The sequence below is a fragment of the Poecilia mexicana genome, unplaced genomic scaffold (assembly GCF_051168715.1).
Source record: "Poecilia mexicana isolate PSO_F unplaced genomic scaffold, ASM5116871v1 scaffold_8, whole genome shotgun sequence".
NCBI classification, from domain to species: Eukaryota; Metazoa; Chordata; class Actinopteri; order Cyprinodontiformes; family Poeciliidae; genus Poecilia; species Poecilia mexicana.
In genome coordinates, this window is record NW_028263377.1 from 6,256,697 (window position 1) to 6,284,323 (window position 27,627).

At 40.7% G+C, this 27,627-nt stretch overlaps 1 protein-coding gene across 1 annotated transcript in view; it reads left to right on the plus strand.

The window, feature by feature from the left end:
- Positions 1–5,374: 5,374 nt before the first annotated feature.
- The window catches only part of prr36b (proline rich 36b), a 39,983-nt gene continuing 17,730 nt past the window's right edge, over positions 5,375–27,627 (plus strand). Inside the window, exons 1-3 of the mRNA XM_088008114.1 lie at positions 5,375–5,733; positions 25,162–25,882; positions 26,825–26,912. Of these exons, the coding sequence (XP_087864240.1) occupies positions 25,270–25,882; positions 26,825–26,912 (701 nt within the window). The 5' untranslated portion in view covers positions 5,375–5,733; positions 25,162–25,269. The remainder of the gene's footprint in view (positions 5,734–25,161; positions 25,883–26,824; positions 26,913–27,627) is intronic.

The following is a 27,627-nucleotide window of genomic DNA, read 5'->3' on the forward strand; positions in this document are numbered from 1 at the left end:
ATTACACCATTTCTGCTTTAGTTTTGAGCTCATTGTGACAGGGCATCTTTTTGTATTACTGACAACAGCGGCTTTAATTTCGGGATTAGCCCGAAATTAAAAACCGCGACGTTTTTGCCGTTGGTTGAAAGAGTTGCTGCTCTGCATCAACACCCCTGTTTCAGTCTGAATGAAAGCTCCTGGAAAACAAGTTCAAGGTTAAAAAAAAGAACATTACTAGACTTATAGTTAAAACCTAACTAACAACATGCCATCATCCATATTTGGAAGCGCTTCCTGTTTTAGTGGGTCCACCTGATTCAAAAAGCCCTACATTTGAAAAGTCTGCTCTGTCTAAACCCACAAGGTTTTGGGGGACCCAATATTGTTGTTGCTAGATCTCCTAGCAACAACAATATTCACTTATACCTCAGGCTCCGTCCATCATTTTAAACTGTTTATTCTCAATTTTTAATAGACAGAAATGTTAAATAACTATCGAATACTGAAAGCTGAGGTTGTTCTGGAAAAAAGAGCAAAAATTCAGACTCATTGCACATTTTTTGAGAATTTTACAGCCATAAAATCAGAAAAATACCAGGCGCCCCAGTTACAATTATGGTCTTAAGAGGGTTAACTGTAGTCCAGTTCTTAGTTTTGTATTCTCATGTTCCTTGTACTTTGTTAGAATAGTTAGTCACCACTAGAGGGGGGAAGCGTGCTCTTTCTCCTACAAGCAAACCAAACCCAGGAAATCAAAATGAGAGGCAATAAAGAAATGACAGGAAGCAGCGGGGTGAAAAAAAACCCAAAGGCACTTTCCAAAGGAGGCCTGGTAAAAGATTAGCCACATTAAAAAATAAATAATGTATCAGAAAAGTGCTTGACCTTCAAATCTACTGTGTAAATGGAAGTACAGGTCAGCTGCTTCAGCAGAAAAAGAAGAAATACAACGCACCTAGGTATTGTTCAGATGGAACAGACATCAAGGCAGTCACTCCCTAATGTGCCGGAGTGGTATCGCTGACCAGTAAGCGCAGAATGTTGATGCATTATTCAGCAGAGGAAGGTACCGGAGCTGATGAAGCGGCATTTACAGCGACAGGTAACGGGCTGGACTGATGACGTCAGCTTTCAAAGCTGGTTAACGCCATCTTTGAAATAAATAAAATAAAATCTTGCAGAAAATAACAGATTCAGGAATGTTATATGTAGGGTGGCGTTTGTAAAGTTACACTGTAAAACATTTATTTAGCCTGCTATAGAGAAAAGCAATCATTTTTCAGTCATATTTTCTCCATGTTATTCATACATTTATAAATGCTAGAGTTCCAGACTAAATACTTAATTCACAAACTAAATATTTAGTTTCAAGCTAAATATTTAGCCCCAAATGAAATATGTATTTTTCTAACTAAGATTTTAGTTAAAGATAATTATTTTTCCACCTAAACATTTAATTTTCAAACAAAATATTTAGCTAACTAAATATTTAGTTTAAAAAATGATTTTTCCACCTAAACATTTAATTTTCGAACAAAATATTTAATTTGAGAGCTAAATGTATCGTTTATAAGCTAAATCTTTTTGCTTGTGAATTAAATATTTAGTTTGGGACTCTAATAGTGATTCATGTATGAATAACATGGTGAAAATGTGACTGAAAAATGAACACCCACATTTTTTTTTTTTTTTTTTTTTTTTCTCTACTACAGGCTGAATAAACTTTACAAACGACACCCTTTGGGTAAAACATATTTACGTTAAAGTCTCCATTGTTGTCAGTGAGCATCGTTTGACCCACATGCTGCAGTAGGGAGAGCCAGAGGGCATGATTAAAGTCCATTAATTAGACGTTTGTTGCCTTCTTTTGTTCACACGTTGCTTGTCAGGGAGTGTGGAAACATCCTGCATGCTAATGATATGCGGTGTTTGGCGCGTGGGGTTCTTCAGGGAATCCATGCTGCGTGCAGAGAGCAGCGGCAGCTGCACCGGCGTGTGCTAACCTGCGCCAGCCAGCTCGCTATTCGTACACACACACACACGCACCGGATTTCTAATATAATGCTCGACTTGGAGTGTGAACGGCTGCGTGTGCAGATGCCTCCTCGTGCTCTCGGAGGCCACTTGTGGTAATGATCCAGGGTGTCTGATGAGATGGGTGTGTCTCCGGGAGATTCAGGCCTGTGTGCAATGTGACTCTTCATGCCGGAATAAATGAAACCCAAGGAGAGCGTGCCTGTATCTGTATCTGTATCTGCTGCTGGTTAAATAACTAATGTGTGGAGCAAAACTGGAGGCCAGGTTTTCAGGGTTAACTGAGCGCCAGGCCCCAGTTTTTTTTTTTGTTTTTTTTTATTTCTGTGTGTGTGTGTGTGTGTGTGTTGTGGCCACCCCAGCTGGACTCCGAGCAATGTAGAAAAAAAAACCAATGAGATAAATAACACGGGAACTGCGCGCCGGGTACAGTGCCCTGCCCCTTCCTGTCTCCACTGCCGCCATAACCACCGCCTGTGTGGCGAAAAAAAAAAAAAAGAGAGAGAGAGAGAGAAAAACACCACCTTCCTCTCTTTGTTGCTCCCGGTTGCCTGTGCCAATATGTCCATCAGTCTCTAGTGAGCAGGCACTGAACGGCCCAGTTCACACCTTCTTCCCTCTCAGCTTCCATTACTTGCACACACACCTGCACGCACGCACAAAGAGGACTTCCCTTTGACCTCTACAACAGTTCAGCTAGCTATATTTAGTGCCTTGTTGAAATATACATAAAAATTTACATTTTGCAAATCGTCAAGCAAACTGAGTCACTGCTTACAGGAATCCTAAACTAACAGGCGCCATACATTAATGCTTAAAGGGCCGGTATTGTGTTTTCCAGGCACATAGTGCCATTAGAGCACAATCAAGTTATTATGTTACCTTAAGTTGTTATAAAAATGTTATATATATAAAATATGACCTAAGAGAAATTTCACTTCGTAATTTATCTCCTTGAAATTGTGCCTCTGTCTCTTTAAGAAACTCCTTCTTTTTCTGAAACTCCGCCTTCAGGAAGTCATCACAACATCACTACCAGCATTTCACTGAGAAGTAGCTCCTATAATGAGCTCAGCAGACTCACAGTTCCTCCAGGTGTTTGCTAGCTGCTGCTGGCTAGTCCGCAGGAACTGAGTGGGGGAGAGCTGCTCTGTGAGGCAGGAGCGTGGAAGCTGCAGCTCAGAGGAGGAGTTTGATCCTCGAAGGCGGGGCTACGTCCACCCAGGCGTTTTGCACAGCTGAATGGTTGCCACAGGAGATTAAAGGATTTCTCAAACATGCATGGAAAAATGAAAGCAACACTTCGGGTGTGTTTTTGTTGACGGAATAACGTCATAAAACGATGTAAAGCTCAAGAAAGAGTCAATAATACCAATTTAAAATACTCCTTTAAAATTTCTGAAATCTGAAATCTTTACATTTATTTTTTGAAAATTAGAATATATGTTTACATTTGAAATGATGGTTTCTTAAAGATTGGTAATCGGTGGTCGGCTAGAACCTGAATAAAGACCAGAGAACACAAGTCGTCGGTAAATCGATAAATAATGCTCAGCATTGTCAGGTTTTCTGGAGGCGAATTCCTCCAGAGTGTGAGCAAAGACGTCTGAGATCAGCCCGCTTCAGACAAAGCATCCTCTGGCTGCGTTTTACATATTCAGACAGAAAATGAAGAGTGGATGACAGGCATGACATGAAGAAAAAAAAAATCCCATCCAGAGCAGAGCAGCACACAAAAGCCTGGCTCATGTAGACAGGGGACGGCAGGCGGCTGCTGGGGGCTGAGCATGCAGCGCAGCAGACAGGCAGGCAGACAGGCAGACAGGCAGTGTGCCCACCCAGACAGTCTCTGATGAAAAGCTGCGTTCTGCAGAAACAAAAAGATTCAGCAGAGATGATTCAACACCATGTGCTACTGCACTCTGATGGGGAGAGGACAAAAAAAAATAAAAAAACAATCTGCACACTCTGCACATTGCTGTCTTTGTGTCTGAAAGCTCACTTTTTTTGTTTTGATTTTAAGCTGCACATGGTGAACATTTGCAAACAGATACACATCCTGTTTTAAGACATTATTATGATATTTCAACAACAACAAAAATCAACAGGTTTGAGATGCATTCAGGGTGTTCTGCTGCGACAGTAGCACTGAAAGCGGACAATACAGCCAACTTGATGCATGCGGCGCAACCCTGCTTCACCGTGTGTGTGTGTGTGTGCAGTGGGGCATGGAGAATGGAAGAAAAGAGTTTGAACAGTCGAGATAAAGGGCTCTAGGGGCCTGGAGGGGGAGGGGGAGGGGATGCGGGGGGCACCAGACAACTGGGAAAAGCTCGGACGAGAGAGTAGAGTGACTCGTAAAGAGGTGACATCATCCTTGATTTGAATAATCCCCCCAACCCCCTCCAGACTGGAGGGGATTGGTTGCTTTCAGTGGAGAAGAAAAAAGAGAGAGAGTTTCTCGTCTATTTGCTATTCACTCTCTTTCAATTTTGCCATGCCGCTTCTGTCTGGTGAATGCTCCATTCACGGACTCGTAGTAAAGACACTTTTTTTTTCTTTTCACAGGGCAAAAAAGAAAATGGTCTGCTGTTTATATGTCCTATCCATTTTAGAGACAACTGTATATATGGTGGCTTGCAAAAAGTATTCACACCTGTTGAGCTTTTCACTTTCTCCAGTTTCAGTTCACATTAAGATTTGGAGGCACAAACAGGCACGGTTGTTAAGTGTTTTCTCTTCTGCTTACAAATGAAAATCTGAGAAGTGTGGCATGCATTTATAGTCAACCCTGCTGAGTCAGTGCATTCCTGCAAGTCTTGTCTTATTGCAACCGCAATCTTCAACGCGTTTTATTGAGGTTTTATTATGCGATACCTCAACACAGTCACCCCACAGCATGACTCTGTCACCACTGTGGCAATGTTGTCATCACTGTTGGGAAGATGTACATGTCACATATTTATTTTCTATTTAATATTCACTGAACCCAGTTAAATTATTGGTTTGTTTATGTTGCCAACAACAGCGTGTTGTCTTCCTTCTCCCAACCAGCTTTCCTGTCTGGCCACTAGATACGATAAACCCCCCAAATCTTTTAATATAGATGTCTCTTTGAATAAATCAATCAAAAGATGGGATCATAATAATATTTTCAGTGTGAAAATATTATGCTAATAAATTCCTAAAATGCTACTAAGTTGTTTTTCCCCCTACACACGTTTCCGCTGTGTACAACATTCATGAAGTTCCAGTAAAACGAGAATCCCACTTAGAATTTATTTATATAGAACCTGCAGAGTCACAGAATTTGGTATTTGACAAAAAAGAAACTGTATCACCGGATACAACATGGCCAACATTTCCGAGCAGCACGCGAATGCACCAGCCTCTCCTCCGCCTGTTCCATCCCTCCGTTCACCGGCTCCAGTATCGTGAGTGAGTGTGCAGTGGAGTGAAGCGAACCGTCACTCTCCTCCTTTCTTCCTTCAAGGGTGCGCGCATCACTTGTGGGAAAACGGCGCTCGCGACTCACAAGTTCATTGTCCGTTGGCTCGGTTCGACTTGACTTCGCCGTCCCCCGGTACCCTCCTACTCTCACTCCAGCTTTATCTTACAATTTCATCCCCACTTTCTGACTCGAGAGGCGGCGGACTGGCGAACACTGACTGGGCGTAGCTGGAGAGGATTTTTGCTAGCTTGCAGTTACGCTATCCGGTAAGTCCCAGATTGTTTTAGCTTTAGCTAGCGTGCTAAAGTCGGTGACAGTGAGTACCGTAAATAAAAACAACGGTGGCTTAAAATTAACGCCCTGTCTGGTGACCGTTGAAGACGTCTGCGCCATTACCGTTTCTGTTACATTTGAGCTCCGTATAAAGTATTTGAATTACAGTTGCTGCTTTTTTTGAATGGATATTTATGTTAGACGCGTAAAATAAAATGTGTATAAGCTTTATTTTGGATGTCATGCCGCCTTTGTGTGGCGAGGTGCTCCGTGTCTGTGACTCGAGTGGGGCGGTGGCAGCCAGGCTGCGTGTTCGCTAAACTGCCCAGCAGACCTGTTAGATACAAACCGGTACAACAAATTTAATCGCTTTAACGTGTTTCTTGTCCTTGCGTAGAAAACATTTTCCCTCCTTTTGTGAGCATTTTGTCCGCCTTTTCACCCTAAACTTTTTTTTTTTTGCCCCCTCTTTTCCCTCTTCTTGTCTCCCCTCCTCCATCCTTCATCGCGAATTCCCATTGTTCTGTGATGGGCAAAAGTAGTGTGAGAAGCGAGAGATGTTTCAGCCCCCTCTGGGGGAGGGGGGAGATTTCAAATTTTCTCCTTTTTCAGTGTGTGAAAATGAATAAACAGACAGCGTCTTAATTCTAATTTTTTTCTTCATAGAACATTTTCCCATCAGCATGTTAAGGCAACGACCTCTTCAAAAGCCGAAGAGTGGAGCTGAAATATCTCTAAATAGAATAGCGCACAGCTGTGAAATAATCAGAGGTGATTAATGTCAACCCCTCTAAAAGTGATCGGCCATTGTGGTTTAAGGCTTTAGGGGAGTTCCCCCTTCCTGACCTTTTTTTGTGGCAAGTGAGCAAGGATTTGTTGTATTCCAAAAGAACACAGCAAATGTCATCCCAGGGGACTTGAAAAGACAAACCAGTGCAATTCATACACAAATCATAGGGACGAAAAAGTCGGTTATAAATCAGACTGAAAACATTTAGTCTTGATTGGTGATCAGCAAAAATAAATGCCTAAGATCCGGTTTCTTTATTTCTTTCTTTTATTCTAATCTTTGTGTGTGTAAATTTGTTAATCATTTTCTGTCTATAAGTGTTCCAACTGACAACTTAAAATCAGATAAAATTTAGTAAGAATTTTGTAATTCTTTAATTTTTTCTTGGATTTAAAAAATGTTCATCAAAGAGTTTGCACCACATTTTTCTTTTGTGCTTATAGACCTTGGAATGGATTCAGAAATGGCTTTCAGGACTCATCGAAAATGGAAACTCTGTGTCGGTCATAAAGGCTTGATTGGCGCATCTCTTCTTTTTTGAGTTATAGTTTTGATTGTATAAGGTTCTCTACAATTTAATCTATATGGATGATATTTATTTGATTACATATTTCTAAAAAAAAATGTTTTTTCTCTGTGATAAAATCCAGAGAATAAAACTTTCTACACCAGACAAAAAAGCCAAGTTAGAGCTCAAATCATGCCAGAAATTAGCCATTGGCCAAGAAAAGCCTGAGTGGTGCATCTCTGATTTATATGGAAAAATTTGATGAGATTAGCTTAATTATTAAATATAAATCAATAAAATCCAATCATAAAGACCAACTCAAATTACCTTGAGTAGCTACTTACAGCCTAATTAAATCCTGATTCTAAAATATAGATTAAGGATGCACCTTAATTTTGGGAGCCCCGTGATCAGCTGATATTTACAAGTGAAGCCGATCTTATCTACCGATCTTAAAGAGGTTTGACTGATAGGTTCGCAGTTAACAATAGTCACCCCACTGTTGCCAACTTTGTGACTTTTTTCATCATATATAGCAACATTTCAAACAAAAAAAAAATCAGTACTAGCCAAAAACCCCTTATAGAAGTGCACTAATCAGGGTTTAGTGCCAGGATTTCAGGGTTTTCTTTGAGGTCTGAACTGATAATATAATTAAAAAAATGTTTTTCAGGTACTTTGATAGAAGTAAAAAAAAAAGTGAATCAATCTAAGCAAACCCAGGTGATTGAGTATGAAGAAAATTTGACTTTTTCTATGGTAGAACAACTACAAGAAGAAAAGAGTCGATCCTCATGTCTTCGGCCCACAGCCGTGTTCTGTTCCCTTGCGGCAGTTCAGACAACAGCATAAATAGTCTGGGCGAAGCCAGATTGGGTTGGCCGGTAATATGTGGTGATCCACCATGATGTTGATGTCATCCTGAATAAATGGCATCCCAGGGCAACGAAGATGAGCTTTTTTTTTCTCTCGCTCTTTTTTTTTTTTTTTTTTTTTTAAAGAGCTGCCCATGCTGGGGCTTGGAGGCTCTCCAGCACTCTTAAGTCAGGGGTGAGCCAGACTGCACCCCCCTTCCCTTCACCCTCCTCACACCACCAACCACATCCCCACGCCACAGGATGGATGAACGAATGGCTGACTCACTCTGCTTCTGGGATGAGGCTGAACCGAGCTTGATGCAATCATTTGAAATTAAGTTTAGCCGCCATTAAAAGGCGCACAGTTTTGAAATGAAGTTATTTGGAAAATTATTACTTAGAGCATGTGGATTAAAGCCAGAGGCGTTCAGTTTGTAGAGAGGATTTATTGGAAATCAAACTAAAACACATTAAGGTGACCAAGGAATCTGTGGGAAAGATATAAATATTGGGATATAATTTTTCTGCTTCATGGTGAGGTTTAAAAAGGGGTTTTAGAAGTTACCAGTGAAATTGATTCTACATGGGGGGGGGAGGGGATGAAGCGGTTGCTCGGCTCTGGTTAGATACCGAATTTCATTGTGATTGTAATATTCAAAACAATAAAATGTCCAAATTGAATTGAAAAGAACTCCCGCCCTTAGACGTTATGTTCTAACAACACTTCACTCATAGCTTTCTGGGTATAGGACTAAGCACACATTGCTACTGGACTTTTAGTAAATGCACATCTCACATTTTCTGAGGCGTTTGCAGACTCATTTTTCTTCCTCTCCATTTTGATATGACTTGTTGATTTGACCTGAAACATGTTTTCTTGAGGTTCCTGTCCAGGGACATTCAGTCTCCTCCTTTATAAACTAAGTGCTTTGCTTTCAACACTCTAATTTTTCCTGACTAGCGTTTTAGACGCATGCTGTTCTGTTCTGTCTCTGCTTTTCTTACTTAATATCAGTGGAAAAGGTTAAAAGCTCTTAGCTCGTCAAAGAAAATCCAGAGTAATAAACTGATCATGCTTGGACATGAGCTTGAGCTTTATGATCTGACTTGTAACGTTGTCAGTGCATAAGGAATTCAACATGATTGGAAGCAGTTGCTCTTTATGTCAAGTGATTAATGTCTGACTATTTGGATTAGACTCATCAGTCATCTGAGAATGCAAATTTTTACTCTCTTGTGTATTTAACTTGCTTTTCAGTGTTCTGTAAAGTGGTCCGCTTATAAAATGGATTTATGTGCTCTGATGTTTGAGCCGTTTTAAATGCTAATAGCTAATTTAGCCTCAAGCTGCCCTCTTGACCCCTAGCGTCGGCTCTGAGAGGAGAGATGATGGCTGCATTAATAGACACATGTGTCGTCGGTCCTCTAGCCTAAGGGCTGGTGTTGGTGGGAGTGTGACTCACAATAAAATCCCCCACCCCCAGCTCTGAACTCCGCTGACAGGGGCGAGTTTGTGCCTCTGGTCATCAAGCTTTTTTCAGTCTTAACCCAGGGCTCTTGCTCTCCTTGGCATCGTTACAAATTGCTGTAGCTCTCTTCTAATCCATTAAAACCACACAATAGTTTTTTGTTTTGAGATTATCTAAACACCAACAGAAACAGTCTGTTTTTTTTTTTTTTGCAGAATTTTCCCCTGTTGTCCGGGCGATAGGCGCCTCAAGGAAACCCGCTCTGGGCGCCACACTACATTTGCAAAATGACGATAAAGCAGAGATAAGCCCCAGTGTTGTCTGTGCTCCTGGTTCTGATAGTAGCCACGGTCGGTGGTATCACAGTTGTCCACGCACGCAGTTGGCAACTGGTGGTGCAGTTTGGAGATTGGGTTTGGCAACAGCTGCAGTAATTTGCTGTGTTTGGACAATCTAAATTCCCCTGGTGGGAGCATAGATAATGAACACAGTTCACAGATCAGTTGCTAGGCTTCTGGACTGGATTTCTTTTTCTTTTTTTTTTTCCTTTTTCTTCATAATGCGTTTGTGGAGCTTAGTCTTTTGTTGCTGGGCAGTCTTGGAGGTTGTGATTATTGAGTCCATTGAATCACTTTTGGCTCCCAGATAAAATAGAGCTCATCCTTACTTTGTTACTGCCAATGTCAACCCTTCACACTATTGTAATAGAGATGACACACTGTATTTTTAACTGTAAAATTGAGGATAATTATTTTACAACAGAGACCATGTTCCTTGATTTTGCTAGCAGCAAATCAAAGTTTCTCTTCGTGTTTTCTGAATAATGTAGTTTCTTATCTTCCTTATCTATCCTCCAAGTATAGACACCAGTAGCGGAAAATTTCCACCCAAAATAGCACTCAGAGTCTGAATTACTTGGGACTTGAAATGTGTATATAAACACATCATTAATGTTATAGAGTAGTAACAAAGTAACGTTGTGATATTGATTTTGATTCAATAGATTTTGCAGCTGTCGTCCCTCTGTGTGTAGAAATTGCCGTCCTGAGACAGAATACTGCTTTTTTGTATCCACAAAACAGTTTGGTACTAACGACTAGAGATGTGCCGATCAGGTTTTTTCCTGCCGATACCGATACCGATACCGATCACCCATGATGGCCGATACACCGATACCGATCACGATACCGATCACATAATTATTATTTATTTATTTTTTTTCATAAACCCTACCGGTTACATTATGTGGAAAAAGGAACCATGAATTCACCTTAATTTAGACAAACACTTGTTTTTAATAACTTTTTCCAAGAAGAAAACTAAACAAAACAGGCTTTGTGCAAATTGTACTGCTATTGGTAGTGCTATCTTTAACAGACTGAAAACATATGAAGGCATAAAACCTCTCAACATTGCCAAAAAGTTCAAGTATAAAACTTAACATTCAAAAGCAAATACAGGATCCATTACAATAAACAATCCAGAGTTACTGAATGAAAACTTCCTGTTAGCATGGCGGCTAGCTGATTACTGCTAGTTCTGATTGGCAGTTTCTGACTGAGCGGAGTAATTATGCAGGACAGGGAGGAGATCGATTATTTTTTCAGAGATTATTTGTCTCATGTTAGGACAGCAGAAGTTTTAATACGTATGTAAAATGTATTTTTTTAAGTTGGATGCTGCAGCTTTAAGCAGAGGTCCGGTGTGAGAGTCACTACCAGGTGGAGCAGAAGCGAAGCTCCGTCTGTGAAATATTACTACCTGTAGCGTAGCAGCGGTTCAACAGGAGAGCAGAACCAGCGTCTTACATCGCAGCACGAAGACAAATAATTTTGCGGGTTATTTGTTTAGCTTTCTGACCGTCATGCTAATCCGGGTGAGTGTTTGTTGCTGTGCGCTGCTTTACCTGCTATCTGATCCTCCGTATGTCTTTTTTACTGCAGTGAGCCTCGATGTAGCCAAACTCCGTCAAGTATGGCTTTGTTTTTATGTCGTATTAGCTTCGTTGTGTTGATGCATTTTGACGTGCTTCAATTTTCCGCAGCAACACCAGCAAACTTCCCCATTCACTCAGTGCGTTATAGTTCCACATCGCTTAAGATTTGTTGTTGCGCGTTTGCGCAGAGTGAAGGAAAGAGGAGACCAGCTGCACAGGCAGGTTGGGAAATGAGAAGTAGGTGATCGGTATCGGTAAAAGAGACAATCGCCGATCACCGATCATGCACTTTTTCACGAAAATCGGCCCGATTATGATCGGTGACCGATCGATCGGCACACCTCTACTAACGACCAAAACTTCAAGTTCTTGAAATGGAAAAGGAACCTGCCAAAGTCTAGCTTTCTGTCGTAACAGTCTGAATGAACAGCAAACACGCCTCTCTACAAAGTACATTTTCCTTTTATGTAGGTAAGACTGTTCGATATGACTGAAAAATGTAAGACGATATTAGCATTTCATATGTCAATATCGATAACTTTTGATTATTGTTTTTGTTCTACATATCCAAAATACTCCCAAACTGGCAATGTGATCTTTAACCACAATTTCCTCTTAATCTGTTGCACTCATGTTCTATTTTCACTTCGTTTCACACAGTCTGTGAGTTTGACGAGCTAACTGGGTGCCTAGCTCTGTTTCTTCTACACCATAGTAGCCACCTTCCACCTGTTAGTTCTGCACAGTCACACTACCCATTCTTGCGACCGACCGGTTGTGTTGACTCTCAGGATTATAAACTCAGTCGCATCAAAACAGTTTGATGTGAACACTGTTTCATGCCACACAGTTTCCTGTGCGAGTCTTTGAGCCAAGTACGCGGTTGTAAAAACTGACCTTTGTGCGGACGCGTCTGGTGAACTTCTGCTTTGAATCGAGTGTGGACCTCCAAGCAGTGAAGTATGGCCGTGATTGTTGGGTGCAACTTGAAAATGCTGCTGCGCATGTTAACCAACAGGTTCTTACCAGAGTGAGTGAGTAGTTGATGTCAGCAACCTTGCTAAGTTGGGCTGTGAGAGGTAGAGCAATTAAAGCTTTTCCTTTTCCTATACCATGCCTTTCTGTATTGAACTTAAGTGACACTATCAACATTGATATTGTTGATGTTGATATTGATTGCATGTTTGATCACTCAGTTCTATTCTTGTCAATTTTGCTTCCTGATTTAATTTTTACACACTTAACCAATGCTGAAAATGGCTAACTTGAAGTCATCTTCCTTCAGTACCAGCCTCCACACTTAAGGATGCTGTTAGCCTATCCTAGTAGTGTTTGGACATGGCAAGGTAGTTTTGCATTCTGACCAGCTGTGCTCACAAAGCATGGATCAGATCAACCGCCCAACCTGTTTCACATCCTGTGAAAGATCAGATCCCATCTGGAACGTGTCTTGTTCCACTTCAGACAGAAGCACATAATCCTCTTATGGACTCAGTTGTTCTTCTTCTTGTACCCCGCACGTGGGTGTCCATACCGCCCTGTGCAATCTGGTAGGAACATTGGAGCCACCCGGACGGGTTTCCGCCATCCTGTCCAGATGCTCCACTGCTGCCCACCTCTTCCATCTCTGAATCCGCTCTGTCTGGTGTCATTGATCCAAGCCACCAGCTGGTCCTGGCCCGGCCTGATCTCATTTACCCCCAGAGAGGAGCTTGTTTGTGGGCAGACAGCCCATTATGGAGATGATCCAGCAGCTCTTCAAGTTACAAATTAGCCTTGGTCACTCTGCTGGATCCTAAGTCTACCTTCTTATCTTGCTGAGTTTTTTTCCATACCATCCCTTCTTGTCTGTTTTTATCCACTCAACCTTCTTTTGTCCCCACCTAAAACCTTGTCATTACTGTCTCCTTTATCTCCCAAGGGACAGAGCTAACAGCATCAGAGGAACCTGCCTTACTAATGCACTTCCTCTGTCTGTGTCTGTCCGTGTCCTGGCCATCTGTGGGTCTGCCTGACTGGCCGCCTACTTTCTCCACTGCGATCAATATCCACAGAGTTGAGCTTTGCGCTGCCCTGCTGCTCGTCGCTGCAGGCGGTGGAGTTCAGCCAGACTGTAGCACTTGCGTCGGGCCTGCTTTTTGTAGTCGTTTTCTGTCTCTATCCTCCATTGTTATAGGATGGATGATGGAGCGAGGCCTCCCCGTGGTATTGTCTCCTTTCTGGGGCATACTGAGTCCTCTGTTACGGCTACATACACCTCCCTTGTTCTCTCTTCTTCCCCTTCCTCACTCTCTCCCTCTCTGTGTGTCACCGCACAGTTAGAGGACAGCCGAGGCCGACTGTACAAGATTAGCATCTCTCTTTGTCCAGGGTTAACGATGTCTGTCGTGTGTTAATCTGCACATCCCCATGAGGTAGGAGGAGGTTCTGGCCACAATATGGGAGCGCAACGTTTAAGTGTTCATGTGCGTTGGTTTTGACATTCATAAGAATGAGAGGGATAGGTAACGTTGGTGAGACGAATGACTCCTGCAATGTTTGGACTTTGGTGGTAGACTAATATTTATTTTCAATTATTGTGAACAATTCAGTTTCATGAAACTATTATCTCTGAAATTACCACTTGAGGATGTTGTAATGTTTTCATGTTTGGCTCTGGAGGGTTAATGCCAGCTTCTCTGACCACATGTTGCAGTCATTTATTTTGACAGCTGTGTTTCCATTACAAACGTGCACAAAACTTTGTCAGTATTCCACTAGTGTCGAAAAAACACAATTTCGCAGTTGCGATTCTTCAGATAAGTAAGAAATACAATTAAAGTCACACATGAATAACTTTGTTCATGCAGGAAGTTATTTAAAAATAAAGCGTGTGTTCTTTGTATTTTCTGGCAGTCGTTAACCATATGACTTGTATGAAGCAAAACAGTGTTTCCGTTGCAGTTTTGTGAAATAAACCCATTTCCATATGGCCGAGAAACCACCTGATCCTAACAACAACAACAACAAAAAAACATTCAACAAAAACGTTTGTCTTTTTGAGATTGGCATGTTTCCATTAAGCAAATTTATTTTCGGAATTGGAATTTGCACAAACATGTGCTAAATGGAAATGAAGCACAATATGCTATCAGCAAACTGATGATGAGGACGATGAGTTTCTTTGTTCTGCCTTACTCTCTCACTCCATACACCTTTGGTTGATGGAACCACAAGCAATCAGGAATGCAGGTGACATCCAGTGTTGCTTACTTTGGCCCTCCCTGTTGTAATTGGTCTGTCTGTAATGGTTTTTCATGTTGCAGTTTAAAACTTCTAAAAAAAAATTGTCACTCCATTTTTGTACCCTGGTAGTGGTAACCAGCTCATCCCTAAACGGAAGTTGATTTATCTAAACAATCTGTACTTATCAATTCAAAATGACACGCATCATGGATTTGTTTGACAAAAACTCCTGATTTTGGGATTCCCTGTGCAATTCTTTGAAGGTAAAGGGGTGACTGAAGATTCTTCTCTTGTTGTCCCAGTTTCAACAGAACTCCTCTCAAGCCTTAAAAGGAGTGAGTTTCTTTGTAGGGAATGCTAAAGGCACACCACTGCAAAGACAGTTGGTGTGTTGAAATAAAAAGTACAGAAAATGGCAGTTAGTTTTGGAAGTAAAAGTTTGAATTGACAATGAAGATTTTTAATTTTTCTGTCACTTTAGTGCTTCCTCTTTCATGCTTTCTTTCTCAGTCACGCCTCCACCTCGGTGCAGTGAGCGAGCGCCACTGGGAACAGCAGAGTTTGTTTGCCGGTTTTTTGTGGAGGAAGTCTGAGCCAGGATCCTGACCTCAGCTCTGGGAATGTTTTGGAAGTGTGTGAACTGTGATTACCGTCGAGTTAATGACATCTGCAGCTCCCAACCTCCAGCTGGATTGAGCTCAGCGTTCAGCTGCCATCAACGGCAAGTTGTGCCGTTGGTTGTTAAAACGAAAGCAGAGGCAGTGATTTACACTAAAACAGGAACACATGTGCAGGGGGATAACAGTTCAAAGTTGCATTCATTTTAAAAGGTTTTGCAGCACCAAGTTTGTTAAATAATTCCAAACAGTGACTCATTACAAGAAAGCTTACTTATGAGTTGAACTGTTCAAACATCTGAGGACCACTTTTTTTTTTCTTTCCATATTTTGTTAATAGAGCGGTGACTGTTGCAGCTGTGGGTCTGTTGCTGGTGTTTTGCCAACTTTGGGCTTAGTCTAAATGAAATATTCAGCTGTGGGGCATTGCTGACTGTCATTTCTATCTTTCTAACTCTGTTCCATTAGAAATATGAGCAAAGTATCTGATTCTAAATACTGCCTTATATTCCGTCTTCATTTACTAAGTTGTATCTTGTTGCATTTCTAAATTCAACTTAAATGTGGCCTTGTTTATAATGTCCAATGTAAACATGTTCATTTTCTATTAAAACACTTTGCGTAGGGATGCAGAAAAGATTACGACTTAAACTTTTTACAAACCCCACACAGCATGATGACTCACATTAAGTTCTTAAGGGTGTTTTCACACCTGATAGTCCAGTAGACTTGGTTCGATTGGCAACCAAAGTTGCAGCATCTGTTACATTTTCAGCTGCTGCAGTTCCATTTCACTCTGCACTGTGTCAAACTAAACCAAATTATTAAAAAACCTGTTCACCTTCTTGCTTGTGGTGGTCCTGCAAGAACTACTCAAGGAAATGACACAAAAAACTCAGAAGACGTGCACAACTTCCTTCTTCAAAAATTGTCAGATACTAATGGTTGAAGGATTTCTTGTTTGTCTTTGGCAAAAGAAACAAGTCATTTCTCCTGCTAGCACTAGACTAGCACATTTGTTTTATAGTCCACTTCCTGCTTTTGGAGCGATCTCCGGTCCACTTGCATCCACATCCATTCGGACCGCACCAGAGTTCACTTCAACTGAACCAAGACCTGGGTTTGCTATTTTGTTTCGCAACAGAGTTTGATTGCCTATTCACACCTCCCCAAACGAACCAGATATTCAGGAAAAACAAAATAAAGTTTGATTAAACAGGGCTGGTGTGAATGCACCCTTAATTGCAAATGATATCATTTCACTTGTGCTAAGGAATGGTGAAACAAATGTGAGGCTTATGGGAAAGTCAAATAATCTGCTTGTATTTTAGAGTTTTTCTTGTTTCTGATTAAAACGCAGAAGATTCGGTGAAAGCGATGACTGTTTGCATTGTTTCAGCGAAAATATCCATTTCAAAACGTCTGAATAAATGGAAGAAATGAGTCCAACTAGCCCTGAATGGGCTGCAGAAGTGACTGAGACAACTGTTGTAATATGGAGTAGGCTGAATAGACAATCTGAGGCTCTATTCCAGCAAATGACATCTTAAATGTGACATTCTCCTCTTTGTCGAATGCAGCGAGGAGGAGTGATGCTTGGGTACATTCCACCTTCTTTGGTCATTTCTGGTCGCAGTAAGCAGGAAAAATGGCATCAGCTCCAAAGCACTTTGTTTTTAGCCCACTTACTGATGTCAGATGGTTCTGTAAGCTAGACTGCAGTAAATAATTAAAGCAGAACGGGAGAGTTGCATTGGTTGAACAGACAAATTTGTGTCCACTGAGACGTCATCAGATGACGTCTAACAGACATTAAAGGGGCAGTGATATGTATTTCCCAGACGTATAGTGCTATTTTATAGCACAATTAAGTAACTGTTACCTTCAGTTGTTAGAAAAATGCTGTAAGTATCAAATATAAAATTTAACTTTGTGATTTAACGCCTTGAAATTGGGCCTCTGTCTCTTTAAGAAAGACCTGCTCTTTTTTCCTACACTCCTCCTTTAGGATGTCATCACAACATGGCTCTTCTATTAACCCCAGCTGATGCTAGGCTAGTTACAAAATGTTTCGAAAGACAGCAATATATATATATATATATATATATATATATATATATATATATATATATATATATATATATATTTTGCCACGCTCCTCTTTGTTTATACTTTTAAAAACTATATACATTTTTCCTCATTTGATCAGTTTTTCAATAGACTTTATCCCACAAATGATGCATTGCACCATCTTGAGTATGGAGAGCAAGGAGTGTCCAAAAACAAAAAGGTCAGCTGAGTGCCTTCTGTTTGCTCCTCGTGGAGACAAAAAGCTTGTCAATTACAAGGTCAAAGGTCACTCCATGCTTGTTAAAGACACCTTGGTAACAAACAACTTCTACCTACAAACATCAAGCCATGTTTCTGGTTTTCAATAAACTTCTTCAGTTTTTAATAATTCTGTCTCCTGTGGATTTGCATCATGCTTACAAGCTCACTTTCTCTTTCTTTTGCGTCTTTTCTGGAGTCTCTAATGGCCCCACCCCCAACACCATCAGCACCGCTTCCTTCCCCCACAATCACTCCCTTATATAGAGTAGACCCCGGGGATAGAAGAAGGCTCAGTGAATGCATCTGTGTCTGTGTGCACACAGTTGTGTTTGAAAGCAGAATTCTCTTCCCCCCCCCCCCCCCAACAGCGGTTCATACATCCTCATGGTCAGTTGGTTGACTTTGATGAAGACTCTCTCCTGGGACGAAGCAGAGGGTTTTTTTTTTATTTCCACCCAATGACTCATCTAGTTAGATGTGAAGCCTTTAAACAGATTTGATACTAAATTAAGTTTTATCTCTACTAATTTGCATCAGACCAGTAGAAAATCCACATTCACATTGGCCTTTCAGCACTTCACTCATGCTAACCACCTGCGGTATTTAACATAAGCACACAGTACATTTTATACAATACAGAAAGTGGGTCAAAGTGCTAGTTTGCTATTTAAATATGCTGATGATCTGATTATTCAGGAACTGCATCTTTTGTGTGTATAGACTCAGAAAGGCTGAGGTCTCTCAGAAGACCTGGATGCCTCCCAGTTACTGACAGTACTGGCCTTAACGATGTATTGCGGCAGAGATACTCACCTAAGTGGGAGCATAAGTACACTTTGTTTATATCCCAGTGGGGGTATTAGGAGGGGATGATGCCTCGGAGGATGATCTCACCTTGCCGAGTTGGCGTGCCAATCATTAGCGTGTAGCGCCTGAGGCAGTGAAAGCATAACACAACAGTTGCGATGTAGCAGTGATGATTGAGAACATGTAGACAATCACTGGCCCAGGGATGAGAAGATTTGCACACGGCCATTTGCTGAAAAAAAAAAAGAAAAGATGGAGTCCTTGATCTTTTGCATCTTTCCTGATTCTGTGCCCTAACAACAGCTTTATTGTTTACATAGCTCAGTATTTGCGTGAGTTTTGTTTGCTCTCGGTTACTAGTTAGCTCACCATTGAGGCTTGCTGGAAATTTGGTGTAGGATGCTGCTTGGATTCTGGGAGCACATGACTTAAATAAAAGGACACCAAGTTGCATTATGTTTGGCTAACTTAACAAAAACCAGGATACAGAAGTGAACGCTACATAATTATTAAGGGTGTCCGCACACCCTTAAAAAACATGAATGTACCTAAAATTAAGGCTTTAAAATGTCTTAAATTCATTTTAAAGAAATTTAGCCTTAAATACCTTGTGGCAGGTCTACTCAATCTCGTATCTTTTATATATAGTTTTTTCTCATGGGGCTTTTCTGCGAAGCAGACATTTGCTATATGCATGCAGACATCTTCATTGTGTTCTTTGACTACTAGAGGCTAACTAGCCACTAATATAACCTTCCTAACTAGCTATTTTGCGTTAGTTGTAAGTACAACTTTATCGCCAGCTAACTGGACGATGTTCAATTTAACCACATGCTCACATTTGTTACCTGCACATAACGCACAATGTTCCATGTATAACGTGCAAAATTGTTTGGCAACCTGTGCAAAAAGCATGGCATCGTGGGAGTTACGGTTGTAGACAGCATATTGCAAAATATGCTATGTTTCTCCTGTAAATGTCTGTTGTGATACAAATCTTAAATTTCATTCACAATGATCATAAAAAGTCTTAAGTTTGAGCCGGTAAAACCTGCAGAAACGCTGCACTATGTTTATTTTATTTTTTTTTTCCTCAAATTGAAAAAACTTTTCATTAACCTTAAATTTTCCTAAAAGAATTATTTGTTTAGTGTCATGACTGTCCATTTCAACTTTGATCAGTTCAAATGTTTTAGATTTTGAAGTAGAGGTGATCGAAAAAACAAACGATAAATTAAAAATTGTGAACCAGCCTTTTAGTTAAGTGCCTACAGAAAGCATTAAAGGATGCTAATGGTTAGCTGGTTGCAGTACTCTGATAACGCATGCAAATCAATCCATTCTTGCTAGTCACTCTCTGTACAGTGCTGAGCATACTTTGCTTTCTCATCTACAATCTTTTCCAGACCCTGACTGATGGACTCTGACTTGCTGTCACTGAGCATTAACAGAGCTGGCTGCCTGTACTACTCTCTGCAGAACCACTTCATTCTGAGTCTGGGCTGACTTACTTTCCAGTCCATCACTGTAACTGTTCCTAAAAGCTTCAGCGATGCCAAAAAAAAAAAAAAAAGATTTTTGTGAGCAACTGTTTACTTGTTAGCTGACCTGAAATCATTTCTTTTAAACCCACTGGTCTTGGTAGTAACTCGTACTGCTTATGTTTTCATCATCAAGACTATTAATGTCTTAAACGCAGAGCAACATTACTAAATGTAAACATTATTAAATGAAACTTAATGTGGCTGAAAAAACCATCTGTTTCGAATCATAACACATTATGTCTTGGGTCGTTGACTGCACTCTGTCCCTGATGGTTTGACAGTGCCAGCTTGTGTTTTATCTCCTGGGCTAGTATAAAGGGTTTTTCCACACCAAGTCAGCCTTTTCAATATTTTTTTCTATAATACCAAACTGTTAAATGTTTGAACAAATATTTGCACAATAATAAAATGAAATGCTTCAATCCCATTGTCTTCCTTTAGAACCAACTGCAGCACTGACAGTTCAAGTTTCGGTGAACCAGAAAACATTTAATTCACGGTTGATTCAGTGAGGCTGCTGAGAGCAAACAAAACCCGTGCCCCACACTTTGGTTCCTCTATTGGTGTGAAAAACAGGTCAGAAAGATGGGGGTTCCCTCCAAATTCATCCCCACAACAGATGAATAGAAAGGAATTACAGTTTGGACATTTTTACTGAAATGTTTAGTATTGCTGGTGGCAAACATAAGGTGAAGTTTTGGATGAAATTGCTTGAAAACATTAAGTCATGTCTGCACGTTCGCAGTTAATAGTCAGCCCACTCCTCCTTTCTTGCTATAGTTAAACATTTCAGACAAAAAAAAAAAAGGTATTGGCCAAAATATGAAGTGATGGGTTAGGCTTTTTCAAGATCAATAATCTGTAATTGGCCAGAAAACTTCAATTGGTGCACTCCTACTGCTAATGGATCTAGTTAAGGATGAAATGCTGAAATTATTTCAGTTTGGACTTCTGCTTGAATTAGGAAAATACCATAAATAGAGCAATGGTTAAACCTAGAATCTAGTGTTAGAGCTGAAAGGTATCAAACCACAACTTAATGGAATTTGAGAATCGTAGCACATCAGCTCAGTAGACATAATCCCAAAACTGAACTTTGGGAAATTTACTTTGGCAGGAGCCTAAACAGTAGTTCTTCCATCTCATCGACTCTCTGAAGTGTATTAATATTGAATGTTCTGCCTTCATTTTTTAATGGAAAAAATATAAACGAGAGGAAAAGTCGGCACACAACTTGTAACTCCAAAGTTGGAAGTTTGTTAGCATGAGTCACTCTTAGCATCTAGAAATGTGCATTCTTGCCTGGTTTTACTGCCCATCTCTGACTGATTATCCTGATGACGTGGAGCCAAGGAGAAGTGCAATCTCACAGCTGTCTGGAGACTTGCAAGGGAACCAGAAATGTTCTTCTGGCCATGCATATATGCACTCAGAATTTATTACACACACATACACATACAGTGAGTGTTTGGAACTTTGCAGAGGAGTAGAGCAATGAATAGTGAGGCCACATGCTTTCTCCTGCTGTGGGAAGATCGGGAGCTGAGCAGTTTTAAAGAGAGAGCAGGGAATTGGGCTCGGACTTGGTTTTATTTCCTGGTTGAGTTAGGTCATTGCGTTGATGGCTATAATGCAGTCCTAGTAAAACAATGAAGTGCTAATATTAACGGAAGGCATCATTGTACTAACTAAAGCTTATGTAGTTTTTATACTAGGATTGTTGATGTTAAAACATTAACATGTGATTAATCAGAAAAGTCTAAGGTTAATATCACATAATGCAGATAATCGCATACCTATTTTCTCTCAGCTGCGGAGGTTGCTTAGTTCAAAGCAGAAAAAGTATGTTACACGATCTTGTACTGCGGTCAGAAATGCAACAAATATAGATAATATCGCTATCAAGTCGGTATCAGTTTCGAATCAGTTTGTTTAGTTTCATATTCCCTCTTGAAATTTATTTCGTTTTTGTGTTGCAGTTTCTCAACACTCTAAAAATGATTTTGATTTGCTCTCAATTTATATATATATATATTGTTTCTTTAGGAAAAAATACACATATTTTTGTTCTACTTTCTCTGTTCATTATGTTATCTTTTTCATCAACTTTGTCATAATTCTCTTCTGGAGTATAGCAAAAATATTTCAGAGGAAAAAAAAACATAAAAACTCCTAACATTCAGACACTTGATATAACAAACAATAGAAAAGTATCGATATCAGTATCGAAATCAGTATCCGCGATATTTCTCCTGTATTTACTTGTCGGATTATCGCAAACCTCTAGTTTGAATTCTGTTCTTGGTACCTTTACTACATGTTTTTCCCCTCTTTGTCAATTAAAGGCCACACTAGTGTCAAAAACATTCTTTAAAAAAAACGAACCCCCCCCTCCCCGCCCCCCACCTGAAAAAAAGCCAGTGATGGTCATTTGGATAAAACCGAGGTAGTATGTAGCCTACTCATTACAACCATGAATTATCCTCTCACTGAAGCACAACCAGTTTACAGTTAACATTTCTAAATTATGTTTGAAACAAAATGACTTCTTTTAAGCCTTCCCGAATATGGAAAAAAAACTTGAGATGTTTAGTTTGAGACAGTAAAACATTTTCTAGAACACTTTTTGAAAACGTGCTATTTTACATTTAGTTAATCTGAAGAATACATCTTTTAATCAAATCCCAACACTATTTTCTTTGTACATTTTAGAACTCTTTGAAACAAGAGGAAAAGTCAGCATGCAGCGTCTTCTAACTCCAAAGTTGGAAATTTGTTAGCATTAGTCACTAGCAGCTACCAGTCAGTGTTTTGGTTGCAGCCTGTTGCACTAGCTGTGTGGGTTTTTGGGATACATGGACCCTTTTTTTTCTTCTCCTCTTTGAAACAAGAGGAAAAGTCAGCACTCAACTTCTAACTCCAAAGTTGGAAGTTTGTTAGCATTAGTCACTCTTAGTAGCTACCAGTCAGTGTTTTGGTTGCAGCCTGTTTCACTAGCTTTGTGGGTTTTTGGGATACACGGACCCTTTTTTTGTTTTTCTTCCCCTCCTCATTTTCGTTCTTTCCCCCTCTGGCCCTGCTCAGCTGCTCCAGCCATCTGCGCCGTGGCAAACAGAGAACAGAGAGATCGAAGCAAAGCTGAGGCAGTGGGTGGGGGGTTGAAGGAAACAGAGGAGGTGGTGGGGGGACACAGTTAGGAGAAAGGGAGGATCAGTTAAGGATGAAGGAGGGTCTTTAAATGTATACGATTTGGTCTGGAGGATGAGCAGAGAATGACTAAAGAGGGACAAAAACACGATGAAGTGTGTGCCGGGGGAGTGTTTCCAAGAAGCCGGTGGAATAAAGATGATGTCTGTCCTCGTCTCCAAATAGAAGTGTGAGTCTGTGCGCAAGTTTAGGACAGTGGAAACTAGGAGGAATCGCGATGTCTGGATTTTAAAGTGGGACCAGGCAGCCAGCAGTGAGCTCATTTTATGCCTTGTTTTTTCCTCGTCTCGTCACTCCTCCGTCCATTCCCACCTTCCCGGTTCTGTTCCCAGGCTCCACAGGCCAAGCGTCTTCCTCTTCGCTGGCCTCAGGATTGCCTGAGTGTTTGTCTCGCTGCTTAACTTCCTGCACAGCCGGCTGCTAAAGCTGTTTGTAAACTTCGACAGGCCAGCTTCCTGTTACCCCTCACGCTCCCCTGGCTATGTGCTGTACTTGAAGCAGCTGGGCCATTTCTGATGTGTCAGAGCGTACAGTGTTTGATTTTTTTTTTTAAATTTGCTCTCATGTGCTGTATGTTCTTTTTAATTCTTCTTTTCCTGCAAACTTTTCCTTCCTATATCAAGGTTTAGCGCATCCTATAAAGTCTTCAATGTATATTCATGTACCTAAAATTAAGGTCTTAAAATGTCTTAAATTCATTTTATAAAAGTTTGCCTTGAATACGTTAATTACAAGTCTTAAATTTTGTCTTGACAGAACTATTTAATTTCATATACTCTGTGAATTGTTTTTCCTCCTGGATCTTTCTGTCAGGCAAAAGTTTGAGTCACACTCAGGCATCTTCATTTTTCTGTGACTCAAGACGATTAAGGCTACTATCAACTCACTGCTAATATACCCTTGCTACCTAGCTAGCATTTTTTCATCTGAAGAAGTAAATCACCAGTTGTCTGGATGAGGTTTGTACATTTCTGTGGAGACAGAGGTGTTAAATTCCATTCATCATGGTCTTTAAGTCTTAAATTTGAGTTGGTGGTAAATACACATGTACTCCCTTTATAAAAGTATTGATGGCCTTCTTTGTTCCTCTTTGTTGCACTACAATTAAACACTTTATTGTGCTTTTCTCACAATTTTACAAAATCAATCAACATCTGTACCATATTATTGTGTTGTCAAAACAAGGAGGTATGTGGTTTGCAAAAGGTTTTGCAGATCAAAAAAATCAGAAAATTGTGGTGCACTCTTGAATTTAGTCAGTACTTTACTTCTTGTACTCCCGTGCTCTTTCACTAAGCACTTTTAAAATTTTATTTAGAAAAAATTAGAAATCTAAACGATTCTCCTTCTACTTTATGTGTTTCCCACATAAAACACGTTACAGTTTACATGTAAACATGTTAACAAGGCGCGAATAGTCTTGCCAGGCACTGTAATCCTAGAAAACTATTTGATACTAGTGACTCCTCTTCCACTTAGTACAGAAAACCAAGAACACAACCAGTGACCGCTACTTTTGCCAACTGTGTCGCTGAGCTTTTTAAGCAGCACACTGGGGGGTTGTTCAGCACCGCAGTCCAGTTGGCATCGAGATCAATGCAGACAATTTGTAGAATAGGCTCGTTCTGTTCTGTAGCAGACTTGTTGCCCGTCTTGTTGTTCCCCTTTTGCCCCATAAACCTATCGATCTGACAGGTTTACACCTCTTAAATGTAGCCTTACAAGTTTCACTGCAAGAGAAAAAGTCTTCTTTCTCTTGCAGATTCATCATATATACAGTTAAAATCTTACAAAAAAAAGTATTTTAACATACTGACTTGTTTTTTTTTTTGTTTAAAATGTTAGATGACTAATTGGGCTTGTAATTTATATAACATTACACACACCCAGTTGATATATATATATATATATATATATATATATATATATATATATATATACACACACACACACACACATGTACAATGTGATACATTTATGTGTGTGGTGGTTAAAATGGCACCACCTGCCTTATCTGATTCCTGAAGCTACAAACATTCCTTCAAATCCTGATAGTGAAGCCAGACGTGTTTCATGCCTGGTCTTGTTGTTGTCTAACTCTGCTCTAAATATTTTCTATTCTTTTTCCAGATTAGTCCCCGCACTCTTCAGAAAGTCTCCTGAGCTGCCGTTGTCCTCTGAGATTCAAGTCAACCGGTCTTGCCCTGCGGAGACAGAACACCATCATTCGAAGGGGAGATGAAACCGGATGGGGTTGCCACGGCAGCACTGGAGCCAATGGAAACATTGGATTCTGATCCAGCGAATGAGCCGGCGCCGGCCGCAGAGCCGGAGCCCAACCTCGTAGATGTCCCAGCTGGGGAGATGCTGCAGCATCCAGCTGGAGATGTGCGTGAAGCGAAGCCGCCGGCAGATCAGGGTAAGGAGACCTCCACTGCCAAGATGGTCGCCAAGGCCTCCGGCGACGCTAAAGCCAAGGCTACCAACAAGGCCACTCCCAAGACGAAACTGAGCGCCACAAGCTCACCCAAGACTCCGTCCGGCCCACGTTCCAACGCGTCCCGTCTGTCGAACGGCACATCAAAGCCTCAGACGAACGGCGTCGTTAAGAAGACGACACCTGCTGCAGATAAAAAGAGCACCCCGACCTCTACCGCCACCAAAAAACCAATCGGGGCAGCAGCAACAACAACTCCCAAGACCGCAACTAAAGTTGGGGAGAAAAGGGCTCCAGGGACCCTCCCTGCTACCAACAGCGCAAAGTCAACATCTGGAGCAGCAGCAGCCAAAAAGACAACATCCAGTACTGCTAATGGGGTAAAATCCACTGCTGCTGCAAAGAAGCCACCAGGTTGGTTGTGTTTTTATGCTGATTCCAACTTGTAGGATGTTTTGTTGTCGTTTGTTTTTAAGTTGCAGTGCCTTGAAAAGTTACATTACAACCAAACACTTGAATGTTTTTATTAGGATTTTGTGTAAAGATGCACATATTTGCGTAGTGGATGAATTTCCTGTAAGACTTTAAAAAAAAAAAAATCCCTCCAAACATATCTGAAACATGAAATGACATAATTTAAGGGCTAAACTATATCAATTAACCACCTTACAATCGTTCAGCTGCATCATACATTAACATTGGAGTCGTTTTCACAGACTTAAGCTAAAACTGTGTTCAACTCAACCTTCCTTGGGTACATTTCTTTCATCCTTCCTCTCCCTCTACTTTAGACTGTCTAATTTTATTTCACTCCTGAGACCAGGGCAGCTCTCAGTAGCCAACTTCACAGACAGCCAGGTGCTGACTGGGTTGGTTTTCAAAATGAAATCAATTTTAACATTTTATGAAATTTAAATTTACCTTAAACTCCGATTATGGTTAGTGTAAGTGAACAATATAGGCTGTATTTGTATCTATATCTAAAAATTATAAATACTCCATCCACTTCACAGCTCTGTGCTACTTTGCAACATGAGTTGATGTGAAAATTTTAAAGGGTGTGATTTCTTTTGCAAGGCTCTGTAAGTATAATCACACATTTTTCTGCACTATCTAAGCAAGCATTGTTTAGTGATATGCAATAGTACAATACCTACGCACTGCATGGATTTTTATGCACATTACACATGTCAAATTGACTGTTGCTGAACAATAAAGGCTTTGCCCAGATCGCTTTAACACAGCCTATAAAAGAAACATCTGCCTGACCTAAATCTGTGATTTAAGCAACTATGTAAGTCTGCATTGTTGAATAATGTCCTCCCAACATTAATTTCTCATCCCTGTCTCCTCCAGCTTCCAAACCCGCCTCTGCAGCTCTAACCAAGACTAGCTCTGTTGCCTCATCCAAGACGGACAAACCCCCGGTTTCCAAAGCAACCAGGTAGAGTAAAGATGATTCAAACACTATTCAGGAAAATTTACTTTTTCCTTCTACAAATCAACAAATCCACCCCTCTGATAGAAATCATCCAATTTCATTGGCTGAGAGACTGACAATCATTGCAGTAAACAGCAGTCGGTTGAAAAAGCTTGAATTTGGCTGCTGGTTCAAAGAGGATTCTGTTAAAGAAAGAACTCCCTGGAGGAACGAAGGACAATGATCCCCCACATAGAAGCCAGGCATAAGTAGGCCAGCAGGCAGTCAGTGTTGGAACAAGCCTGAGAGGAATGCCTTGCAGAGTTTCATCAGAGCGAGCATTATTCAGCTTTATTAATAAAACAAGTTTTTGGAGGGAGGAGCTTAAAACGAGATGGGGAACAACAGAATCCTCTCAGCGGAGCTGCTTCTTTAAACCCAACACTTGTTGTGAGCTCTTGTGCGGCGGCGTGTTGTTTTCGTGTGGCGATCAGACCAACATGTGTTTCTCACCTGAGTCACACTGTGTGCATGATGTTAGATCCTGAGGAGGCTCGATGGTAGGTGAGGACATGAGTCTGAATGAAGTCTTTGTCCACATCTGAGTTATGATCAGATAGAGCCTTTGGGAGTCTGGTTTGTTTGGGAAACTAGTGACTTCTTTTTTTCCTCTCTGGTATGTTATTTTGTTGTTCTGTGTGTGTTTGTTGGCACGTTGTTGAACTAGATACCGATTAAG